Raw genomic sequence first — 19,456 nt, forward strand, 5'->3', positions numbered from 1 at the left:
GTTATTGTGTTTCTCAATTCCAGTATTTCTGTTCGGTTACTCTTTATAATATCTATCTCTTTATTTATATCCCATTTTGTTCATGCATTATTTTCTTGTTGTTGTTGTTGTTGTTCTTTGTGTTTTCCTTTAGTTCTTTGAGCTTGTCTAATGTTGTTGTATTATATTCTTCTAATCCGTTCATTATTCGGGCTTCCATAAATATGATTTTGCTCCGTCTTATTCTCTTGAATGCGTTATCATCCCGTTTCTTTGCATGCCTCGTGATTTTTTTTGTTTTTATTGAAGCCAGGACATTAGAATTTTACAAGATGTTAGCTTTCTCATTTTCCCTGAACATACAGTGCTTTTAGCAGTACTACTTTCTGCAAGAAACTCTTAGGGGGGCACAACCTTCAGAATTTACTTACTGTCCCCTCTCCCTCCCTGGGGTACCTCTGGTTCAGGACAGACCAAGGTTTCAGCCCTTCAGCAGTTGCCAGACAGAAAACACACACTAATCAATTCACCCTCAGGGGTGTACAGGCCTTCAGTTTTTGGTGACCACTCTCTCCCCTGCTCTGTGAGGGCTCTGATTTCGACCATACCAAGGTTTCAGTCCTTTAGTGGTTCCCAGAATGATCCGAAAGCATATACTGATTAATCTACCCTCAGGTGTCTATAGTCCTCAGTCCTTGGTCACTGCTCCCTCTTCCGCTGTGTGAGGGCTCTAATTTTGGCCAGACCAAGGTTTTAGTCTTTCAGGCTGCCTCCAGACCGGTCAGAATATATACCCTGAACAGTCTTCTAGCAAGATCTGTCCTATTTATTTCAGAGCCAAAGATCAGGGCCCTTCTCTTACAGGAGAGCAGTGCATTGGCTGGGGTGTGACTCCACTACAGCCATCTGTCTGACACACCAGGAGGGGGAAGGGCAGAGACAGTGGAAGAAATGCTACCGTTTGAGATTCATCCTTGTCTTGATTCAGTTTGTGGCTCCTTGCTGCAGTCCTTTGCCCACCGTTTCAGAGTTCTCGCAGGGCTGAATACAGACTTCTAGTTGCTTTTTGTGTGGGGAAGATCAGGATCTCACACTGCCATCTTCCCAGAATTCTCAACCATAATCTTTTGCCCCAGGCAGCTGTGAGTTTTTTTGTTTGCCTGACAATGTTTTTGAGCAATGCCTGCTGCTTTTCTGCCCAGAGTGAGTTTTGAGTTCGGCAGGACAAAGAGGAGTGCCTTGTGTCAGTTCTTTAGGTAGACCGAAGACAGGTGAGAACAAACAGTTATTTGTGGGTAAAGTCTGCTCCGGTCCTTCCACAACCAGGAACCAGGGTCTCAGACTGGGGACCACCTGAGGACACCGCCAAGCTGAGGAAGGAGTGGGGCAAGGCAAGAAAGCATGCCACCAAACTTCCCTACTATTTTTAAGATGTCTTTTTCTTCAGCATTCCTTTGATTGCTGCAAAACCTTTGACTGTTCCCAGAGTTGTGACGAAGTTGTTTCTGACAGTTACTGCTGATTTTCAGTGTTTCCATTGGGAAAGGGCATTTGGAGCAGCCTTTTCTGCCATTTTGCTCACATCAGTCCTGGACTATTTCTCTGTCTCTCTTTTTTTAATTGTGATCAAAGCATACACACAAAAAATTGCCAAGACAACTTCCATGTTTACAACTCAGTGACATTGATTACATTTTTCATGTTGTACCACCATTATTGCTATCCTCGTCCAAAACATACCACCACCATTAACATAAACTCAGTGCCCTCCAAACAAAAACTCCCCTTTTCCCACTGCCTACCACATCTAACCCATAACCCATTGCCATCAAGTCGATTCCAACTCATATCGACCCATAGGACAGAGTAGAACTGCCCCGTAGGATTTCCAGGGAGCAGCTGGTGGATTTGAACTGCTGACCTTTTGGTTAACACCTGAGCTCTTATCCACTGCGCCACCAGGGTTCCCTCCCACGTCTGGTAATCATCAATAATCTTTGGTTTCTATATATTTGCTTGTTTCATATAATTGAGATCATACAGTGTTTGCCCTTTTGTGATTGACTTATTTCACTTAGCATAGTGTTTTCAAGGTTTATATTGTGGTATGCATCAGAACTTCATTTCTCTTTATGGCTGCATGATATTCAATTGTATGTACATACCACATTTTGTTTATTCATTCATCTGTTGATGGACATTTCAGTTGTTTCCACCTTTTGGCTACCGTGAAAAGTGTTGCAATGAACATTGGGTATATAGAATTCTGTTTGCATTCCTGCTTTCACTTCTTCTGGATATATACAGTGGAACCTGTTAGATGTGGCTGCCTTGGTTTTCTGTGTCTGGAAACTTTTCCATCTTTGACAGGGTGCAGTCTACCACTTTTCTATTGCCCTCTGTTAGCTGAAAACACAGTAAATCAAATCACTGCCATCGAGTCAATGCCAACTCATAGAGACCCTACAGGACAGAGTAGAACTGCTCCATGGAGTTTCCAAGGGCTGTAAATCTTTACAGAAGCAAACTGCCACATTTTTCTTTCACAGAGCAGCTGATAGGTTTGAGCTGCTGACCTTTTGGTTTGCAGCTGAGTGCTTAACTACTGCGCCACCAGGGCTCCTTGGAAAATACAGTAAGACCTGTGAAAGCTGGAACCTGTGTAAGGTGGAAACCTATCAGAGAAGGAATTATTTTCCACTAAAACAAGCAATGGAAAAGTGGTAAGACTGCACCCTGTGAAAAATGGAAAACTTGCAAGACCCGGAAAACCAAGGCAGTCCCTTCGAGTTCCACTTCTCACAGGTTTCACTGTATTTGAGTTTTCCCTAACTGACGGGTTTCCACCTTACATAGGTTCCAGCTTTTGAAGGTTTTACCTTACCAAGGAATTGAGTTGCTGGGTTATATGGTGATTCTATGTTCAACTTTTTGAGGAACCTCTAAACTGTTTTACAGCGACTGTATCATTTTACATTGCCATCAGCAACAAGGGTCCCAGTTTCTCCACAGCCTTGTCAACACTTGTTTTCCATTTTTTTGATCATTGCCATTCTTGATTTGGGAAATCCTGGTAGCATAGTGGTTAAGTGCTACAGCTGCTAACCAAAGGGTCGGCAGTTCGAATCCACCAGGAACTCCTTGGAAACTATATGGGGCAGTTCTGCTCTGTCCTATAGAGTCTCTATGAGTCAGAATCAACTCAACAGCAATAAGTTTGGTTTTATTCTTGATTTGGGTTTGCGTCTCCTTTTTACTGGCGTAGTGGTTAAGTGCTACGGCTGCTAACCAAAGGGTCGGCAGTTCAAATCCGCCAGGTGCTCCTTGGAAACTCTGTGGGGCAGTTCTACTCTGTCTATAGGGTCGCTATGAGTTGGAATCGACTCGATGGCTCTGGGTGTGGCTGGGTACTGGCTAATGATGTTGAGCATCTTTTCATGTTTGTTGGCCATCTGAATATCCTCTTTGGTTAACTGTTCAAGTCCTTTGCCCATTTTTTTAAATTGGTTTGTTTGTCTTTTCGTTGTTAAATTGTAGAAGTTTTACATATATTTTTGGTATTAGACCCTTATCTAATATAAAGTTCCTGAAAATTTTCTCCCATTCTGTAGGTTATTTTGTCACTTTGTTGATAAGGCCCTTTGATGTACAAAAGTATTTAATTCTTATGAAGTTCCAGCTATCTATTTTATCTTTTGTTATCTGATAATCTATAGCTGAACACACTCCTGGACTATTTTTGATGGAATATTCTTCAAATATATTACATGCTCTGGCATCTTAAACAGAGTATCCTGAACGAAGTGTGACCTTTATTTGGTTGCTGCAGGGACAGTTGAGTGTATAGGGCTGTGTATATTGCACTGAATATCTTCTGTCCCCTCCTTCTTTACAGTCTTGTGTATGACCTTCCTGGTGCTGTCAGCCTACCTGTCCCCACAGTGTACCTCCTCCTTCTTACCTGGCATTGACTGGGCCACGCCACCCGGGCTCTTTTGCACACTCTGTTTGCTTGTCTGAGTCAGAACTGCCCTTGGTTTTGTACCTGAAGGTTGTGGGATAAGTGACCTCAAGACCAGTGAAGGATGGCTCTCCTGGGAGGGTAAGGTCACGGTGCTATGGGAGTCACACAAGAGTGCTCTTGGAGTCAACAGGAAGGGCTTCAATGAGGAGACTTGAGTGGCGTGTGAAGGCAGAGAATAGGGAAATTGTTGGGGGACTGGATGAGCAGAAGCCAGAGCCATGAGGTGGCGCTGGAAGTTTGGGAAGGCAAGAAGACCGTGCTGGGGACTGGGATGGAAAGAAACAACCTTGGGGTGGGGGATTTCCCGTGAGGCACACGTGTGGGTCTTATTGTCAGCCCTGGCAGAGGCGAGAAATGTGTGGAGAGATATCAGAGCTGTCTCTGATTGCCCCCTGCTGGGCACCGCAGAGTCTCAGGAGGCATCCAGGTTGGCAGAAAACTGTATTAATGATTAGAAGCTTATTTTTATGAACAGTGTAATTGGAATAACCTCATTAGAATTTTATTAGGATTCTGTTGGCTGCAAGTGGCAGTGACTCTTTCAAACTGTTAAAGAATTCAGGGAAAGGATGGACCAGCAAATCCAGAAAGGGTGGGGTTTCTGCTGGTCTCAGGAGCCTGGAAACAGGTGTTGGAGGATTGCCAGGCCTCCGTTTATCCTCTCTGCCTCTCTCTGCATGCTGTCTTCATCCTCCTGCCACATCTACCTTCCACTACACAGCAGGAGACGTGCCACAGAGATGCCACTGACGGTACTAGTATCATATATCATGTCCCCCACTGCTGCATTGGCCTGACTCTCTCCCTTCAGTTGTGGAAGGACTGAATGGCTGGCCTAGGGCAGAGCTCCACTCTGACCAACCAGCTGTAGTTGGAGGAGAAACAGAGACGTTGCTGGCCCAGCTGGGGTTGGGGACAAGCTATGCATGGCAGGTGACTTGTGTGGGAAATACGTGTGAGGGCAGGTGCCTACACAGTTAACTAGGAGGTAGAAGAGAGGCACTAGACACATCATTAGGCCAATTAACTGGGATGTCCCATGAAACCATGACCCTAAACCTTTAAACCAAGGAAACAAATCCCATGAGGTGTTTGGTTGTGCATAAGTAGCCTCAGCAGCTATTTTTTATTATTTTTTAATTGTTGTAAATATATCTATCAGACAACTTTTGCCTATTCAGCTTTTTATAGGAATACAACTTATTGACAGCATTACAGTAATCAGCTGTGCAACCCTACCCTTAATACAATTTTTCCATCACCGTAAACTGAAGCTCGGTACTCATAAGTAATAAACTCCCAACCCCCCCCCTTCCTGCCCTGGTAACCACTAATAAACTTTTATTTAAGTGAGGTCATACAATATTTGTCCTTTTGTGATTGACTTATTTCACTCAGCATAATGTCTTCAAGCTCCATCCATATTGTAGCATATGTGAAGAATTTCTTTCTTTTACTGGCAGAATACTTTTCCATTGCATGTATGTACCACATTTTGTTTCTTCATTTGTCTGTTGATGGGCGTTTAGGTTGTTTCCACCTTTGGCTGTTGTGAATAGTGCTGCAGTGAACACGGGGGTACAAGTCTCTTCTTGAGTCACTGCTTTCAAGTCCTTTGGGTGTATGTCTAGGAATGTAGTTGCTGGGTCATATGGTAGTTCTATTTTTGGTTTTGGGGGAACTGCCACATTGTTTTCCACAATGGCTATATCATTCTGCATTCCCACTAGCAATGGATAAGGGTTCCAATTTCCCCACATTCTCGGCGATGTTTGCTATTTGCCGGTGTTTTTTATCTTAGCCATCCTAGTGGGAGTGCGGTGGTATCTTATTGTGGTTTTGATTTATACGTCTCTGATGGCTAATGACACTGAGCATCTTTTCATTTGTTTGGTGGCCACTTGAATGTCCTCCTTGGATTATTTGTCTTTTTGTTGTTAAGCTGTCAAAATTTTATATATATATTTTGGTTATTAAATTCTTATTGGATTTATGGTTTCCAAAGATACTCGTCTGGTCTGTAGCTTGTCTCTTCATTTTTTTGGTAAAGTCCTTTGATGAACAAAAGTTTAATTTTTATGAGGTCCTATTTATTTATTTTGTCATTTGCTATTTGTGGTTTTTGTTGTTATACTAGATAACCCATTGTTGAAAGCTAGGCCTATTGGCGTTGCCTCTGCCTGGTCTTCTAAGAATTTTATAGTTTCAGTTTGCACATTTAGGTCTTTAATGCATTTTGAATTTGTTTTACGTTTTTGTGTGTGGTGTGAGGCATGGATCCTGTTTCATTTTTCTGCATGTTGGAATCCAGTTTTCCCAGTACCATTTATTGAAGAGATTCTTCTTTTCCCATTGAGTGGACTTAGCACCCTTGTCAAAAATCATTTGACCATAGATGTGTGGGTTTATTGCTGGACTCTCAATTCTATTCCATTGGTCTGTGTGTCTGTTGCTATACTAGTACCAGGCTATTTTGATTACTGTAGCTGTGTAATATGTTTTAAAATCAGGAAAGTGTGAGTCCCCCTACTTTGTTCTTCTCTTTCAAAATTGCTTTTTAGCTATTCAGGGCTTCTTGCCATTCTATATGAGGTTAAGGATTGGTTTTTCTATTTCTGTAAAGAAGGCTTATGGAATGTTGATCGGGATTATGTTGAAACTATATATCGCTTTGGGTAGTATTGACATCATAACAATATTAAGCCTTCCAGTCTCTGAACATGGGACATCTTTCTGTTTACCTCTTTCAGCAGTGCTTTATAATTTTCACTGTATAAGCCCCTCGCATCCCTGGTTAAATTTATTCTTAGGTATTTTATTCTCTTAAATGCTATTATAAGTGGAATTCTTTCCCTAATTTCCCTTTCAGATTTTTCCTTGCTGATGTATAGAAACTCATCTATTTTTGTTTGTTGACTTTGTACCCTGTAACTTTGCTAAATACTTCTGTTAGCTATAACAGTTTTGTTGTAGACTCTTTGGGCCCCCTGTCATTGTTGTCAGGAAGAGCTATTGGGTTGCAGCTCTTACTAGGTTAGGGAGGTGTGGATTTTCAAGTAAACTAAGATCCTGTGCTCCAGTGGCTTATTGGGTGACTATTTGGCTTATATTAGAGTCACAGTCTAGAACCTTATTAAATTCTGGGGAGAGACCTTTTACAGAGAAGCAGATCAAGGCCCGGAGAAGAAGGTAGCTCTCCAAGGTCTTTCAGCAGGTGGGAGGCAGAGCCCCCATTCCTGACCCCTGACACTGCACCCTCTTTGGGGCTGCTGGAGGGAGGTGGGTATGAATTTTCTTCCCTGCATCACCTGGGAGGACTGCAGCATAGATCAGGTGAAAAGCACATTCTCTGGGCCAGACTACGAGGTTTGTGCCTTCTATTGTGTGACCTTGGGCAGGTTGCTTAAACTCTCTGAGGTCACGTTTCTCCATCTGCAAGACATGGATGACAGCAAGTGCCTGTTCCATCATGCTGCCATGATGATGCAGTGCGAGGGTGCAGGTTTGAAACACCTGTGGGGGAGCAGATGAAACCCCTGCAGCAAAGTCCGGCACACAGCTGGCCCTTGGCAAAGAGCAGGACCTTCATCTTCATCTTGCTATAAGAGTTTTGCTTCTGACCATGCTAATGGTGTTAATTCCTCCACACAGCTCTTCACCCAGATCTTTGGGGTTGGGGTGAAGACTGCTGACCGGTGGTACCAGGAAGGGCTGCGAACCCTGGATGACCTCCTCAAGCAGCCCCAGAAACTGACCCAGCAGCAGAAAGTAGGTGAGCCCTCAGTGCAAGAGTGAGCCCTGGGCTTCCCCAAAAGCCACCTGGATCTTGAAAGCTTCCCATATAGTAGACTCCTCTCCACTGACACATAGCAGACACCAATTTCTGCCTGGGGGGCCAGGAGAAGAGAAGCTGCAGAGTGGGCAGCCCAGGAAAAGGGGTGCCCACCCTGTGGAGGTGGGGCTACCCCCACCCTTAGTTAATGACAGTGACATTCTGGGGGCTCCTACTGGGTGCAGGGATAGGCTTCTTACTCCTGACTCCAGGGTCTTCTCAGCACCAACCCCAGCTGCCTTCACTGAGAGAGTCTGGAGCAGAGCCAGGAGGGGCACATTTGGGCCTCTGCTGTTCAGGGGCCCCCTTACCTCCGGAAGCCACCAGTCAGCATGACAGTGGCACCGGGCAGGGTACGCCTGAGCAGCCTGGGCCCTGGGCGTGTCTCCTTGCCCAGTGTGGTTTCTCGTGCTGGCTGCACATGGGCCTAACTGACAGCTGTGGCCCCATGCCCATAGAAGGTTAGGGGCACGGTAGAGGAGGTGAGGGGCCATTGTGGGGAGGTGGCACCATGCAGTGGAAAGAATGTAAACTTTAGTTCTCAGGCTTGGGTTTGAGTCCTGCCTCTGTCACCTATGTTACATGTGACCATGGCCTTTCTGAGCCTGTGTTACTTTTTCTGTGAAAGGAGGAAGATAACCATGGCACTGGAATTCTGTAGCTCCTCAGGGAACGCCTAGCACGTGGTTGGCTTTCCTCTTACTCCATGGAGGCCCTCCCCGGTTGCTTGGCTCACCCTGGGTTGGAGGCTGTACTCTCAGAGCGGCCTGGACCCCTGGCAGGCTGAGGAATCCCCCATGGCCAAGCAGACACCACCAGCTCACTGCCTCTTTGAACTGCTTCTCTGGGGCTGGCGAAGGCTGACACTTATTATTTCAAAAGCCATTCCGGAAGACTGTAGATGGGGGAGAGGAGGCCACTTAGGGGGCCTTAGGAGGGGCATCTGGTATAGTCAAATGGGAAGTGAGAGCCATGCCTAACAGAGGGTTAAGTGTGTACCACTCCTCTGGCTCCACTCCGCTGCCTCTGCCCACAAGTAAAGATAGGAGTAGCCAGTAGCCATTTATAGAGCTTGCTCTGTGTTAAGCACTGTAATTCTCACTTTTAAACCCCCTCAGCTGTGTGTGGTGGGTACTACAGTTCTTACTGGGCAGGTGAGGAGGCGGGAGACTTAGGTTAAAGTGAGGTATTGACAGGTGGCAGAGCCAAATTAACCACGTCTCTCTATCCCCCTGCCAATCCCATTTTACAGATGGGAAAACTGAGGCATTAAAAGTGAGGCAGGACTCCCAGTCAGTGTTGGGGTCCTGGTGTAATGGTGCAGTTCTGTGCGGTGTTACCCCTGGGGAAAACTGAGCACAGGGAATACAGCATCTCTGTGTTACTCTTTATACTGCAGCTGAGTCGACAATGACCTCAAAACAAGTTTAATTTAAAAAGGGGGTGGGGATAGTGTCGTGCTTAGATTGGGATCTTGTTCTGGTCCCTGTGCCCTGCCTTTGCTCCCTCCTCGGGGACTTCTCCTGGCTGGCTCCATGGACCCCCAGGGCAGGTGCCTGTGCTTGGGGAGGGCACAGGCTCTGGCAGGTAAGCATGCTGGGACTCAGCAGAAGCGGGTCCCTGCAGGGCTCCAGCACCACCAAGACCTGAGCACCCCAGTGCAGCGGCAGGACGCGGAGGCTCTGCAGCGGCTTGTGGAGGCAGCTGTGGCACAGGCCCTGCCGGGTGCCACTGTCATGCTGACTGGTGGCTTCCGGAGGTAAGGGGGTCCCTGAACAACAGGAGCCCAAATGTGCCCTTCCTGGCTCTGCTCTAGACTCTCCCAGTGAAGGGCGCCGGGCAACACTAAGGCAGGTCCACCCCTCACTGAAAGGAGCCCTGGCTGGAGGGAGGGGGTATGTGATGCGTTTCCAGATCAGGGCCACGGAGTCAGCCGTGTCCCCCTCAGGGGGAAGTTGCAGGGCCACGACGTGGACTTGCTCATCACTCACCCTCAGGAAGGCCAGGAGGCGGGGCTGCTGCCCAGAGTGGTGGGCTGCCTGAGGAACCAGGTGCGTGACTCAGGGCATGGGAGTGGCCAGTAGGAGGTGCGGGGCAGTGCCTGCAGTGAGCCTGCTTCTGCATCTCCAAGCACTGCTGGGCGGTGCCCACCTGCCCACTTCTCCCTGCAGGGCCTCATCCTGTACCACCACCACCAGCACAACCACTATGGGGACCCTGGCCACCCGGCGTGGCAGAACTCTACCATGGACGCCTTTGAGAAGAGTTTCTGCATTTTCCGCCTGCCGCAACCCCCCGGGGCAGCTGTTGAGGGGCCGCAGAGACCGTGCCAGGCCTGGAAGGCTGTGAGGGTAGACCTAGTGGTCACCCCAGTCAGCCAGTTCCCCTTTGCCCTGCTTGGCTGGACTGGCTCCAAGGTAGAGCAGTGTGTTGTGGAGGGGTGGGCCCGGTGGGTGGTTGGCGTGGGCCCTGCTAGTGGCAATCTCTTCTCACCTCAGCATTTCGAACGGGAGCTACGCTGGTTCAGCCGGAAGGAGAAGGGGCTGTGGCTGAATAGTCACGCGCTCTTTGACCCAGAGCAGGTATGTTGCCATGGCCTGGGAGCCTCACGGACTGTTCCCTGGCCCACGGGGGACAAATCTGAATCTAGGCCCCAGAACCTTCCATTCCTGATACCCGCAGGGCCAGAATCTGGGCCCCTGCACACCTGATCCAGGCCTGGTCAAGAGTACACCCACATGGTAGTGCCTGCCCTCACAGCCTCACCCCACGGCCTCTCCATGGAAGCGGCCCTGATGGCTCTCCATGCCTGCCACAGTGGAAGGCCTAGGATGAGCACATGCTATGGGACTGCTCAGAGCCTGGCTCGCGGCTACCCTGCCTCTCCTTCCATTGCAGAAGAAGTGTTTGCATGTGACTTCAGAGGAGGACATCTTCAGACACCTGGGCCTGGAGTACATTCCCCCTGAGCAGAGGAATGCCTGATCCTGCCCACCGGCACCTCCCCTGCCATCACCAGCCCTCACTTCCCTGGGAGCTTCCCAGGCACCAGACCCCACATGCCTCCTTGGAAGGAGAAGATGTGCTACTGTCCCTGTGTCTTCACCCTCACCCCCAAGTGGAGGGCTAAGTTCCCACCCACCTGGACTGAGGTGCTCCTTGTCCAGCTCAGCCCAGAGCCCGGACGTTGTGCTGTTTCTGTGGAGTGGAATGAGAGTCTGCACTGGGATTAAAGAGCTGTGTTATCTGAACACACGGCTGTGCGGAGTGTGATTGGGGGTCGTGGGGTGGGGCTCTGCTTGAGGTCCGTTCTGCTGGCACACTGCCCATCTGTCAGCTCTGCCTGGGCCATAGGAAGGAGATCTGTGCACGCCCAGGCTCAGTGCAGCATCATTGATGGGCGTCCTTGGGTGAGTGCTCAGCCCCTCTGTGCTCAGGCTCCTCACCATTAAGGGGGGCTCTGAATGGTGTTCACTTCACGGAGCCAGTGAGCCTGAGACTGAGTGTGAATTGCCCAGCACAATGCCTGACCCAGTGTTCAATAAATACCGGTTGCAATTATTGTTACTGTTGCAGGATATTGATCCAAAGTGCCAGGAGGAGGGCAATGTGGCCTTTTGCCCAGCAGCTGCTTTGAGCCAGCAAGTGGGCCATTAGGTGGAAGCTGTCCTTCCTGCCTTCTAGTGGTGTGCTACTGCAAGAGGAGAAGGCCCCGGAGAGGCAGTTTGGAGGACGAGAACTTCCTCCAGCTGTGGGGCATAGCTCTCCTTCCTGCCTGCCTTTGCACCCCACCTCCTAACCGGGCTGCCTGCCTCAGCCTTTGCCCCCTTGAGGTTTGTTCTCAGCAGTCTTGTTTGAACAGGTTGGATCATGTCACTCTTGCTCAAACCCTGTCTCACTCAATCAAAGCCAGCGTCCTCAACATGGCCCCCAAGGCTCTGTCCTACCTGACCACTTCACCTCCTGCGCTCTCCCCTAGGTCCGGCCACAGTGGCCGCTCTTGTGGCCATGCCAGGCCCATTCCTGCCTCCTACTTGAGGTGCTCCTGCCTGGGACACTTCACCAGACACCCATAGGGCCAACCCCCTCACCTTCTTTAGGTCATTAATCTGTATCACTGAGGCAAAAGTGCAGAGGTGGGCTGGCCTCGGGGTTTCCCCTGTGTTCCTCTAATCCCCAGGCACGCTCCCTTCGCACGTGCAGTCCCTCTTCCTGGAACACACTCACCCCAGGTGTCTGTGATTGCTCGCTTTCCTCCTTCAGGGCTAGACTCAGAAGTTGGCCTGTTAGATGAGGCCTTCCCTGACCACTCACCACATTAGAAATTACTTTTTAAATTAACATGCAATAAAATTGACTCTTTTTGGTGTACAGGTTTATGAGTCTTAGCACACGTATAGATTTGTTGACCACCACCACTACCAGGATACAGAACAGTCCCATCACCTCAGGACCCCCCTCATGCTGTCCCTTTGTGGTCACAGGCTCTCCCCCCACACCCTAACCTACTAATCTGCTTGTTTTTCTGCCCCTATAGTTTTGCCTTTTCCAGAATAGCATATAAACGGAACCATACTTGACCTCCTTCACTTAGTCTTTGACAGTCATGTTGTCACATGTGTCAGTAGTTTGTTCCTCTTTATTGCTGATCCATGTTCCATGCTGTCAAAAGTAAACAACTCTGAATGCCAGTACCAGATTGCCACGCAGGTTTAATAGACAACTTTAAAGTTGGGCAGTATGTCATTACCGAATAAATCAGTGCTCCAATTCATTAATCTCTTCAAAGTGCTATATGTACAAATTTTGTTGTTGATATGATATATATATATTTATTGTGCTTTAGAGGAAGGTTTACAGAGCAAATTAGTTTCTCACTAAACAATTACTACACATAGTGTTTTGTGACATTGGTTGCCAACCCTGCAACATCTCAACACTCTCCCCTTCTCGACCTTGAGTTCCCCATTTCCGTTCATCTGGCTTTCCTGTCCCCTCCTGCGTTCTCATCTTTGCCCCTGAACTGGTGTGCCCATTTAATCGCATATACACGGTTGAGCTATGTGTATTATTGTTTTATGTACCTGTCTGATCTCTGGCTGAAAGGTGGTCCTCGGGAGTGACCTCAGTACTGAGTTAAAAGGGTGTCTGGGGGCCATACTCTCAGGGGCTATATTTACAATTTTACCAGGAACTTTGAACACAAAATTTTTGATTCGTTGATGATTATGTCAGAATATATAAATCTTGTAGAGCAGTATGTGCTCAAACACTATCAAAACTTAAATAGAAACCTTGCTAAGACAATCACAATATCAGTGAGCCATGATTATGAGACCTCTGGAATCTTGGATACAGGACATGTTCATTAATCTTCAATTTTTTCTGAAAGAATACTTTTCAAGTGTTTCAGTGAGCCTGATCGCCGAAATACAGTTATGTGAAATAAGACAAACCCATCACAGTTACCCTATTGAAGAGAGTAGAGCTGTCTCATACGGTTTCCAAGGAGTGGCTGGTGGATTCAAACTGTCGACGTTTTAGTTAGCAGCCGAGCTCTTAACTACTGTACCACCAGGGCTGTGAAACAAGACAAGCTACTGTTAAAGGTAAATTACATTTTAAGGTATAACTAAACTTTAAAAGTTTAGTCATACCTTAAACTGTAATTTACTACTCTGTCCTATAGGGTCGCTATGAGTCAGAATCGACTCAATGGCACTGGGTTTTGGGTAAACTTTAAAAATTATATGTATGCATAATTATTACTATGCAGCACATAGGTTTCTAACATAAAATGACCTTCAGTGTCATGGGTAAGTGAGCTCCCTCTGTTTTCATAAAGCAAAACTTGAAATTTTATTTCATAATGCTGGAGATATACCACAGTCTGTTCATCCATTCACCAGTTGAAGGACATTTGGGTTAATTCCAGGTTCTGATGATTATTCACCTGTTATTAACATGTGAACGTAAGTATTTGTCTAGCGTAAAGAGCTAGTGATGGAGTTGCTGAGTCATATGTGTATATTTAACTTTATAAAAAAAAACAAAATTTTTTTTTTTTTTAGAAGGTGCCAAATTATTTTTTAGAGTGCCTGAGTCATTTTGCAGTTCCATCAGCGGTGTATGAGGGTTCTAGTTGCTCTGAATCCTTCCCAGCGCCTAGCATTTTCAGCATTCTTTATTTTCACCATTCTGAAATATGTACTGGAGCCCTAGTGGCACAATGCTTAAGAGCTCGGCTGCTAACCAAAAGGTTGGCAGTTCAAATCCACCAGCCGCTCCTTGGAAACCCTATGAGGCAGTTCTGTCCTGTCCTGTATGGTGGCTATGAGTTGGAATTGACTCAATGGCAATGGGTACAGTAATATGTATGTAGTGGTAGCTCACTGTGGTTTTAATTTGCATTTCCATGTGGCTAACAAATGTTGAGCATCATTTCACGTGCTTATTTGCCATCTGTATATCCTCTCTGCTCAAGTGTCTGTTCAAGTCTTTTGCACGTTTTTTAACTGAGTTGGTTTTCTTACCATTGAGCTTTGAGTATACAAGTCAGTATACAAGGGCTTTTCTCAATAACGTGATTTGCAAATATTTTTTCCAGTCTGTAGATTGATTGTCTTTTCATTCTCTTAGCAGTTTGTCATAGTGCCGTAAATTGAATTGTGTCCCTCAAAAATATGTGTATCAATTTGTCTAGGCCATGATTCCCAGTATTGCGTGATTGTCCACCATTTCGTCATCTGATGTGATTTTCCTGTGTGTTGTAAATCCTACTTCTATGATGTTGATGGGATGGGATTAGCAGCAGTTACGTTAATGAGGCAGGACTTAATGTACAAAATTAATCTACAACTTAAGCCAGTCTCTTCTGTGATAATGAAAGAAGCAAGCAGAAAGACAGGGGTACCTCATACCACCAAGAAACAAGAGTCAGGAGAATAGCGCATCCTTTGGACCTGGGGTCCCTGTGCTGAGAAGCTGCTCAGCCAGGGGAAGATTGATAACAAGGACCTTCCCCTAGAGCCAGCAGAGAGAAAGCCTTCCCCTGGAGCTGCTGCTCTGAATCTGGACTTCTAGCCTATGAGACTGTGAGAGAATAAACTTCTGTTTGTTGAAGCCGTCCACTTATGGTATTTCTGTTATAGCAGTGCTAGATAACTAAGACACATAGCGAAAGTTTTAAATTTTGATCAAGTTCAATTTGTCAATTTTTTTTTCTCTTATGGATCATGATTTTGGAGTCATCTCTCTGACCACAAGTGGCCCCAAATTACAACTATTTTCCCCTATAGCTTTATATTTTGCATTTAAATCTGTGACTCATTTTGACTTAATTTTTGTATGAAGTGTGAGGTTTAGGTTGAGGTTCATTTTTCTGCATATTGGATATCTAATTGTTCTACCATCGTTTGTTGAAAAGACTATCCTTTCTCTATTGAATTGCCTTTAAGCCTTTGTAAAAAATCAGTTGGGTACACCATTGTTTATTGCAGCACCATTTACAGAAGCCAAAAGGTAGAAACAACCTAAATGATGTTTGGATAAACAAAATGTGGTATATACATACGTTATGGACTGAATTGTGTCCCCCCAAAATGTGATCAACTTGCCTAGGCCATGATTCCCAGTATTGTATGATTGTCTACCATTTTGTCATCTGATGTGATTTTGCTTTGTGTTGTAAATTCTAACCTCTATGATGTTAATGAGGCAGAATTAGAGGCAGTTATGTTAATGAGGCGGAACTCAATCTACAAGATGAGATTGTGTCTTGAGTTAATCTCTTTTCAGATATAGAAGAGAGAAGTGGGCAAAGAGACGGAGGACCTCATACCACCAAGAAAGTGGTGCCAGGAGCAGAGCATGTCCTTTGAATCTGGGGTCCCTATGCTGAGAAGCTCCTGGACCAGAAGAAGATTGATGGCTAGGACCTTCCTCCAGAGAGGAAGCCTTCCCCTGGAGCTGACACCCTGAATTTGGACTTCTAGCCTACTAGACTGTGAGAGAATAAATTTCCTTTTGTTAAAGCTATCCACTCATGGTATTTCTGTTATAACAGCACTAGATAACTAAGACAACATACAATGGAATATTACTCAACTATAAAGAGAAATGAAGTTCCAATACATGCTACAACATGGATAAACGTTGAAAACATTATGCTGAGTGAAATACTGTATGATCTTATATGAAATAGTCTAGTGTATAGAGACCAAATCTTATTAATGGTTACCAGGGTAGGAGGGAGGGGGAAAGGGGAAGTCAGTGCTTAGGGGGGGCACTTAGCTTCTGTTAATGGTGGTGAAATAATTGGGAAAGGGATAATGATAATGGTTGTACAGGAGTGTCTGGGTTGTACTAACAGTTAAGCACTCAACTACTAACAAATGTTGATAATTTGAACCTTCAGAAGAAAGGCCTGGCAATCTTCCAAAAGGTCACAGCCATGAAAATCGTGTGGAGCACAGTTCTGCTCTGCAACACATGGGGTCACCATGAGTTGGCATCAACTCAACAGCAACTGGTTAATGGTTGTACAACATGATGAATGTAATCAATGTCACTGAATTATACATGTAAAATTATTGAATTGGCAAATATTTTCTTATATATATTTTTGTTGCACAAAAAAAATTGGCTGTTGTGGTTCTCTTTCACAACTCTTTATTCTGTTCCTTTTATCTGTGTGTTTGTCCCTTCACAAATACAGCATTGACTTGATTAATTTCAGAGTAATCTTTAATATCAGGTAGTGTGAGTCTTTCACCTTTGTTCTATTTCAAATTTTTTTATTTCCTTTGACTTTCCATATAAATTTTAGGATCAGCTTCTCTGTATCTGCAAAACAGTCTTCTGGGATTTTGATTGGAATTGCACTAAGTCTATGGAACAATTTGCAGAAACTGAATCTTAACTATACTGAACTATACCGAATCATTCACTCCCTGAACACAATAGATCTGTCCATTTATTTAGATTTTCTTTGATTTCTTTCATCAGTATTTTGTAGTTTTTCAACATACAGATCCTGTATGTACATGTTATGTTAGATTTAGGCCTAAGTAGTTCATTTTTTTAGAGCTACTGTAAATGATTTTTTCTTTCAGTTTCCAGTTGTTCATTGCTAGCGTATAGAAATACGATTGATTTGATCTCCTTGTGTTGGTCTGTGTCTTGAAAGTTTGCAGAACTCATTAGTTTTAGGAGATTTTTGGTGGATTCCATGGGATTTTCTACACAAACAATCATGTCATCTGCGAATAGGGACAGTTTTATTTCTCCCTTTCCAATCTGTATGCCTTTTATTTTTTTCTTACATATTGCACTGTCTAGGACTTCTAGTACAATGTTGCATTAAGAGTCATTAGAGTGGACATCTTTGTTGCTGATCTTAGGTGGAAAGGATTCAATCTTTTACCATTAAATATGGTGTTAGCTGTAGGTTTTGTGTAGAAGTTAAGGAAGTTTCCTTCTATTCCTAGTTTGCCTAGTATTGTGTTATCATAAATATATGTTGAATTTTGTCAAATGTGTTTTCTGTATCAATTGATATGATCATATGAATTTTCTGTAGCCTATTAATATAGTGAATTACATTGGCTGATTTTGGAATATAGAACCAGTTTTGCATTTCTGTGGTGAATTCCACTTGCATTTTTTGTTTTGTTTTGTTTAGGTTTGTTGATAGTATTTTGTTGAGATTTGTTGTGTCCGTGTTAAGGAGGGATATTGGTCTGTAGTGTCTTTGTCTGGTTTTGAGATCAGGGTATTGCTGACTTCGCAAACTAACTGGATTCACTTACTTTCTGTTCAGATTATCTATTTCTCTTGGGTGAGTTTTGGTATTGTAAAGGAGAAATTCATAAAGTTTTTTTTTAAAAACCAGGACTGGATGATTGAATTAAACCCAGCTTTTGCTGAATTAAACTGGTCTTTTTACCTGCCTGCCCAGGGTTCCTTATTTAATTAACTGAGTCAACCTAGAGTGCCGTCATTAAAGCCCTAATCATTAAACTCTTTTGATTGCTTAGCTACCATGGAAACATAGGACAATGTTTTCTCTGGGCCAAGGTCGAGATGTAGAAGCAATGCACTCTGAAAAGAGAATATTGACCTAGGTGCATTTTGTGTATAATAGGCCCAGAAAATATTTATGACAAAGATGTGATAACAGTGTTTTGAGGGGGCCTTCAAGTTAGCCTTATCTAAAATTTCCCAAGTAACTTAAATATATTTGGTTGAGCAAGCAATTCTGTGAAGAAGAATCCTGACACCAAATGTCCATCACGAATCTGGTCCCTAACCTCCCTTAGAGATACTCTCATTAAACTCAAAGTTTTATGACATGTCATCCTGTGACTATAATTTGTAATCTCTGTAACTTCTGTAATTAACTTCTATAACCCATTCTTAATCCCCTGACCTCACTAACCACCAATCAAAATAGTATAAACCCTGTTTTTTGTAAACTCTGTAAAAGGATTTGTGTAATTACTGGGACTCGGACTCATGGTTTCATCTTCATGAGATGTGTTTTTCCCAGTCCAGACTGCTTTTTATAACCCTTGATAAACCTCTCTGTTGACTACATCAGCCTGAGACCAGAAAAACTAGATGGTGCCCAGCTATAACTGATGACTGCCCTGACAGGGATCACAACAGAGAACCCCTGAGGGAGCAGGAAAGCAGTGGGATGCTGACCCCAAATTCTCGTAAAAAGACCATACTTAATGGTCTGACTGAGACTAGAAGTACCCTGGAGGTCATGGTCCCCAGACCTTCTGTTAGCCTAAGACAGGAGCCATTCCCAAATCTAACTCTACAGACAGGGATTGGACTGGACTATGGGATAGAAAATGATACCGGTGAAGAGTGAGCTTTTTGGATCAAGTCGACACATCAGACTATGTGGGCAGCTCCTGACTGGAGGGGAGATGAGAGGGCAGAGGGGGTCAGAAGCTGGCCAAATGGACACAAAAATAGAGGGTAGAAGGAAGGAGTATGCTGTCTCATTAGGGGGAGAGCAACTAGGAGTATATAGCAAGGTGTATATAAATTTTTGTATGAGAAACTGACTTGATTTGTAAGCTTTCACTTAAAGCACAATAAAAATTAAAAAAAAAAACGTTTTATTCTAAAGCAACATTGGACTTTCTCTACAACAGTATTATGTGACTTTGAGGAATGGGCCCATTTCATCTAAATTGTTGAGTTTATGTGCATAGGGTTATTCACAGTATTTCATGTCTGTGTCATCTGTAATGATGTCTCTCCCTTCCTTCTTGATATTGGTGTCGGTAATATGTGCCCTCTTTCTCATCAGTCTGGCTAGAGGCTTAACAATTATGTTGACATTTTCAAAGAGCTAGCTTTTTGTTTCATTGATTCCTCCCTCCTCCCCAACCCCGCTGTTAATTTCATTGATGTCTGCTCTTTTTTTTTTTCCCCCTCTTCTGCTTCCTTTCTCCTTTTTGTAATATCTTATGGTAGAAACTTATGCTGTTGATTTGAGACTTGTCTTCTTTTCTAACGTAAAAGCATACAAAGGTCTGAATTTCCCTCTGAGCACTGCTTTAGCAGCTTGCCACAATTTTGGTATGTTGTATTCACATTTT

General features: G+C 44.7%; 1 protein-coding gene across 3 annotated transcripts in view; it reads left to right on the forward strand.

Moving 5' to 3' along the window:
• POLM (DNA polymerase mu) overlaps positions 1–10,905 on the forward strand; it is a 32,356-nt gene extending 21,451 nt beyond the window's left edge. Inside the window, exons 6-11 of one of the 3 annotated variants that reach the window (XM_049893921.1) lie at positions 7,655–7,775; positions 9,462–9,594; positions 9,784–9,886; positions 10,007–10,252; positions 10,334–10,417; positions 10,734–10,905. In XM_049893921.1, the coding sequence (XP_049749878.1) occupies positions 7,655–7,775; positions 9,462–9,594; positions 9,784–9,886; positions 10,007–10,252; positions 10,334–10,417; positions 10,734–10,820 (774 nt within the window). In that variant the 3' untranslated portion in view covers positions 10,821–10,905. The remainder of the gene's footprint in view (positions 1–7,654; positions 7,776–9,461; positions 9,595–9,783; positions 9,887–10,006; positions 10,253–10,333; positions 10,418–10,733) is intronic. The other 2 variants (XM_049893923.1, XM_049893922.1) reach the window with 2 other exon arrangements.
• Positions 10,906–19,456: the final 8,551 nt, after the last annotated feature.

The sequence above is a fragment of the Elephas maximus genome, chromosome 8, assembly GCF_024166365.1.
Source record: "Elephas maximus indicus isolate mEleMax1 chromosome 8, mEleMax1 primary haplotype, whole genome shotgun sequence".
Taxonomy (NCBI): domain Eukaryota; kingdom Metazoa; phylum Chordata; class Mammalia; order Proboscidea; family Elephantidae; genus Elephas; species Elephas maximus.